Source organism: Triticum aestivum, chromosome 1D, assembly GCF_018294505.1.
Source record: "Triticum aestivum cultivar Chinese Spring chromosome 1D, IWGSC CS RefSeq v2.1, whole genome shotgun sequence".
Lineage (NCBI taxonomy): Eukaryota > Viridiplantae > Streptophyta > Magnoliopsida > Poales > Poaceae > Triticum > Triticum aestivum.
The window spans coordinates 389985863-389991658 of NC_057796.1; the positions used below are offsets into that span (position 1 = coordinate 389985863).

Consider the following 5796-nt stretch of genomic DNA (forward strand, 5'->3'; position numbering starts at 1 on the left):
CGAGAAAGACCGGTAAGTTCTCGCCCTCACTTCTACCATGACTTTTTACGTCATGTAAGACCCAAATAAAGTCATCCAAGTGTGCCGCCGGCCCGTTCAGGACGAAAATCCTTTTTTCTGTCATAATTTTTTGTCGTAGAAGTACGAGTCCACCACATTCATGATAATACGTGTTTTTGTCACTATTATCGTCATGGAAGTGTCACTTCCATGACAAAATATTTTTTTTCTCAGGACCAAATGCCACGGTGGTATCTTTTTCTTGTAGTGATGGATGACTTCAATTGGGTGGCACTTCTCGAGTACCCGGTCTCGAACTCCGTGGTGAAAACTCTAAGTCTGGCCCTAATTGGTCATACCTGCTGATTCTGGCATTCTTTGCGTTGTTACTCTAATCAGGGAATTGCTCGGAGTTTGCTCAGAGTTGATCTTCAGGGTGAAAACTCAAGATTCGACCTCATTTGTTGGATTCGATGGCGGTGGCGCTTGCATGTCGTTCCCTTCTTAGAGGCATCATTTTTGGAGAACCCTTCTCATAGTCCTTGTGTTGTCAAGAGATGTTTGGTGCCGATGGTCACTGTTGTATGTCGTCAATCACTGTTTTCCTTGCTTCGGGTTTTTCGTTTGTCCCTCCGCCTAGGCATAACTTTTATCTTGTATAACTTTGCTCTTCGCCGGTATGATCGGGTGTGTGTTGGTTGTTTGTATCCTCGTTATGCATAGCCCGATTGTGTACTCATTATGATTATATCCCTCGATGCTACATCATGAGTCAATAAAAGCACCCTATATCAAAAGAAAGTATTCGACTAGTTTAATTCCACATTAAGATAAAGTTAAATATGCAATTGTTCATAAACCGCCTATTCACTCCTCCCCTCTAGGAAACATCTAGGTCCCTTCATGTAGCAAACTGGCATTGGTATAAAAGGGAAATTTTGGGGGTGCTTCAACATAACCTCGTAGAATGTGTGCTTGGAGTAATATCAGAGTTGTCAAAATGAAATTAAACTTTTACAATCTTTGACATGGATATAACTTCACTTCCATTCATCATGTTTCATCCAGACCATGGCAACCATAACATATTCAAGGAGTATGTTGACTTCTATTCACATGAACTCAAAGTTTCATTTGTTGAAAGATTTTTTTAAAGGAGGTTGAAACCCCTGCCCTCTGCAGCATCCTGATGCACACAACTATCTTTATTAAAATTGATGCAAGGCAACGAAGCCAAATACATAAAAAAAGTAGGTATATGAATTGGACAGCTACAACAACACCATTACAAGATGTTTTATTCAAATATATGGATAACGATAACTCGAAATGATTTACACCTTTAGCCAGATGTACAACTAAAGGTGTGTACAACTAACAACCATTTATCAAATTCTTCTTCTTGTTCCTTTGACAGAATGATTTGATCCTTTCAAGACCATCTTGAAGGGAAGATGGAACACAAGCAAAAGTAATGCGAACCCAATTTTCCATTCCCAGAACACTCCCTGCATTTGAGAGAAAATGTATATAAGTTTTTTTAGAGTTAAACGTATATAAGTTTTGTTTTTGAGAATTGTGGAAATATATAAGTTGAACTGCAAAAACATCTCAAAATTATTAATAATCATTTGGAACACGTGCTTGATTTTTTTGTGAGCATCATAAACATGAAAACATGTAAACGAAAAAAGACATTGGGTCATTAAAACAAGGACACGTACATGCCATGTTAGTCTTTGCATAAAAACAAAGAATATTGTAATGCGGTTATACATTTTCTGACAATGATATGGTAATCTTCTATTTTTAAATAGTTGCAACCCACTACCTATTTTTCCTCCTCATGCAACCATGCCACATCATCATGTCATGCATATGGTCATAATTACTTATTTTTTTTCCTCTTCATGTTATCATGCCACGGCATCAGGTCATGATGTGGTCATAAGTTACAATTTGTGCACTAATCTACCCGTTGTTTTTTTCTCTAAAAAAAGTCTAACCATTGTTTCACTAATTTTTGTATGGGCATAAATGATATATACAATGGACGCTTAGAGCAAATATATGTACATCGTATTACACAATTTTGTTTAAAATGGCACCCCGTTTATTTCAATCAATAGTTTATATTTTTATACATCATTTTGTCAGATGCTTCATATGATTTTTTTTGTTTCTAAATATAAACCGAGAGCAATTCTAATTTTGTTTCTGCAATAGTTTTAGTTTTTAGCACCTATTATGCATCTGTTTATCATGTTTCCTACAGCAACGCACGGGGCTTCGTCTTGTCATTTATATGTGTAGTCATCTAAACTGATAAGAACTTCATATCCAATCAAACCACATAATATAACATGTTTCACATTTAAGAATCATATATCAGTCAAACATAATCTTATGTTCTCACAAAACATATACTACTGTTCAGTATAACAAAAAAATTACGATCATTCCATATAGTTGTTCTTTAAATGACCATACGCATTCCTACCTGGACATAAAATTACCGATTCTTCCTTTGCAAGCTTGCAGCAAAAATCAATGTCGTCATGGATCTCCTTCAAAAGATGTAAGTTTAGTTTCACCTGTTTACATAGAGATTAATACATGGTTACGGAAAGATAACCAATCTTTCTAAAAAATAGTAGGAATCTTTTTTGTGATATGATTTGATCGTTAACAATCTGCAGTAATAATAACAAAAAAAGATGGACAAAGGATATCAAGATGACTAGTCGTAAAATAATTTCATGCATCTTGAAAAATATACATAGGTAAACATAATTATATTTTGACTTGATTATTTTGGACGCAATGCGGTCCCAAATTAGTCATGAAAAAATAAGTCCATGCTTAGCTTACCATTACAAACATTGATCCTTCTGGCTTGTGAGGGCATGTAATGTATTTGTTTTCCTTTATTTCTCTATAACATATCTCTGATGATTCCCTTAGTAGACCAATAATCCTCTTAAAGAAATCTTCTTTTGTGTTCTCAAGAATTTGAGGAAGAGCTGCCTAAACAATTTGATAGTGCAAAAGTCCATAATTAAGTTGTGTCAATCAGAAGAGAACAATAGTGTCAAGGATATCAAAATATGAAGATGCAAGAGAATGTGTTGTAGCCTTGTAGGTAAATAAATTCTTAGCAAAATGGTATACTAACAGTAGAACATATATACATATTCTAAAAGAAGTTTCAATATATTGCATACTTGACTAAAAAGAGTATGTCATGCTCATAATTATTTTCTTAGAACAATATAGGGCCTCTTTGGATTGAAGGATTTTTATAGGAATATTGGAGGATTTCAATCCATTGGATTTTTCCCTAAGGAAGCCCTTTGGATCAAAGGAATGACATCTCCAAAATTCCTACGGATTGCATTCCTACACCTCAATCCTATAGGAATTTCAGCATCCACTCTAGCCTCTCTTTTTTCAGTGGTTCGCGTAGGATCGAGGCACTTTTCCTATGTTTTTCCTGTGTTCCATCCAAATGATCATTCCTGCAGTTTCCCTCTATTTTGTAATCCTCTGTTTTGCACCTGCAATCCCATCAAATCCCTGTGTTTTTCGAATTCCTGTGTTTTCTAATCCTGTGATCCAAAGAAGCCCATATAGTTCTATTCAATAGTTAGTTGGGGCTTTATGTTTATTTATTTTATGGAATCGAAGCAAACAAAGGTGAATAACTACAAATGTGTGTATCTTTCTTCCATCATGTTGGACTTGGACGTTCAAACTTAATAAAAGCTATATATACTAACTTCAAGCCGGTCATTTGACATGCAACACAGGGACAGGAGCAAAATAGGGCAAGAAGGACTAGGTACCAAAGACTAACCTGAACGAAGGTTGCTGGGTCCGTTGAGACGTTAAGGTAATTCGTAATAGATGTAGAGATCTACCCAGAAAAAAGTCAGTACAAACTTAGCAAAATACTAATCCTCACAGTATATACAGCATATGAAAAGAATGACAGGGAGTTAATTACCTTGGTTTCCTCTAAAATCTTTGTGGGGTCGTACACCGCCACCCATCCAAGTCGCCATCCAGGCACTATCCACGACTTGGACAGAGATCCTATGGACAAGACAGGGGCAATGTGCCCGAAGACACCCATGGGGATAAATGGGGCGTTGCCCAGAACCAGCTTGCCGTACACCTCATCAGCAATCACCAATATTCCGAGCTTTCTTGCCACCTCCGCGACCTAATCAAACAACATCAGCAAAATGCAATCCATATATGTCCAAACACAGGTCGATCAACAAGGCAAAGGATGAATGTAAAACCTTGGCCAAATGCTCGTAGGAGTAAACACTGCCGCACGGATTGTTTGGGTTTATTATGAGCATCGCCGTTGTGTTCTTGTCAGCAATGGATTCCAGCGAGTCGACGTCGATCTCCCAGCCCTTCTCGGGGATAAGATCGAAATGCCGAACCTCCAGCTTGTTGAACGCCGCGCGCGCCTCGTAATTCGGATAGCCTGGCCTGGGGAGCAGTATGTTGGCGCCGGCAGTTTGGGCCAGGACCGGGATTATGACTTCGATTGCTTGGGTTCCACCGGCGGTGAGGAAGATGTCGTCGGCCGATAGCTTGTAGGGCACGCCCTGTGACAAGTGCTCTGCTACAGCGCTGTTTGTTTTTATAAGCCAGTAGAAGGTTAATTTTTTGAACGCACAGGGAAGAACAGGTGGTGGACACGTAAAGCGGCACATGCGCATGCTTTGATTATGGTGCAACATATACACGCGAGCGGAGAAACTGAAACCGAAATCGTGTGTGTAAATGCTACCTTCGTGCGGCGGGCAGGCCGACGCCGGCGGCGTAGCAGCTGAACTGCCCGGTGCGCAGCGCGGCAGCGACGGCGTCCTCGGCCTCGACGGCCGTGCGGAAGGCCGGGAACACGGACGGGTCCCCGTGGGCCAGCGGCAGCACGGGCCGCGGCCCGCTCTCCTCCACGCTCGCGCTGATCTTGTACCGTATCGCCCGGATGCTGTTCTTGGCCCCCGTCGTCGCCAGGATGCCGTCCTTGCCCCCCGCGAAATTCCAATCCGCCGCCGCCGCCGCAGCGTGCCCGTTGCTCTTGCCGTTCGCGGCGGCGGCCTCACCGTGGCCGTTGCTCTTGCCGTTCGCGGCGGCGTGCCCGTTGCTCCTGCCGTTCGCGGCGGCGGCCTCACCGTGGCCGTTGCTCTTGCCGTTCGCGGCGGCGTGCCCGTTGCTCTTGCCGTTCGTGGCGGCGGCCTCACCGTGGCCGTTGCTCTGGTGTACCGTGGCCATGAGGAAACGAGGAGGAGGAGTGCTTAGTGGTAGAGAACAAGGTAGTCAACCAAGGGATGGATTGAACAGCGGTGCTTGACTGTCCTATATAGCCGTTGGTCCGATCGCCTGCGCACATGAACTGGGGCTTCCGGTTCCGAGCCGGCGGCAAGAAGCACGCATGCAGGCACGCTGCCAGCTGACGGACGTGGCCGTCGCGACCTGTCACCATTATCCCGGCATATTTTTGGGCGCTCCGTCTTTGTTTTATGTACGCAATGCAGGTCCAGCACGAAGGAGTACACTACTGGCTACACTCTTTGAGAAAGGGAAAAGGACCTGGACGCATGAACCATGCTTCTGAACTCCACCCGGTGCCGGTGGTATGCTGATTGGTTCAATGTCACCCACTCAATTCCGGCTCCACTGCGGATTTTGGCAGTGCCGGCAAAGCACCATACTAAAAAAATTCAGAATGCTATGTCTTTCTTTCGGTGCTTGAAAGAAAAAACTCTAGCGCTT

The 5796-nt window shown here is 42.4% G+C and overlaps 1 protein-coding gene across 1 annotated transcript; it reads right to left on the bottom strand.

The window, feature by feature from the left end:
- Positions 1 to 1190: 1190 nt before the first annotated feature.
- Positions 1191 to 5334, bottom strand: LOC123182310 (nicotianamine aminotransferase A). The gene is made up of 7 exons (XM_044594833.1): positions 4811 to 5334; positions 4308 to 4650; positions 4007 to 4225; positions 3857 to 3916; positions 2872 to 3027; positions 2501 to 2594; positions 1191 to 1508 (listed from the first exon to the last, which is right to left on the bottom strand). Exons 1-7 carry the CDS (start codon positions 5293 to 5295, stop codon positions 1375 to 1377), a joined length of 1491 nt encoding a protein of 496 aa, XP_044450768.1. The 5' UTR covers positions 5296 to 5334; the 3' UTR covers positions 1191 to 1374.
- Positions 5335 to 5796: the final 462 nt, after the last annotated feature.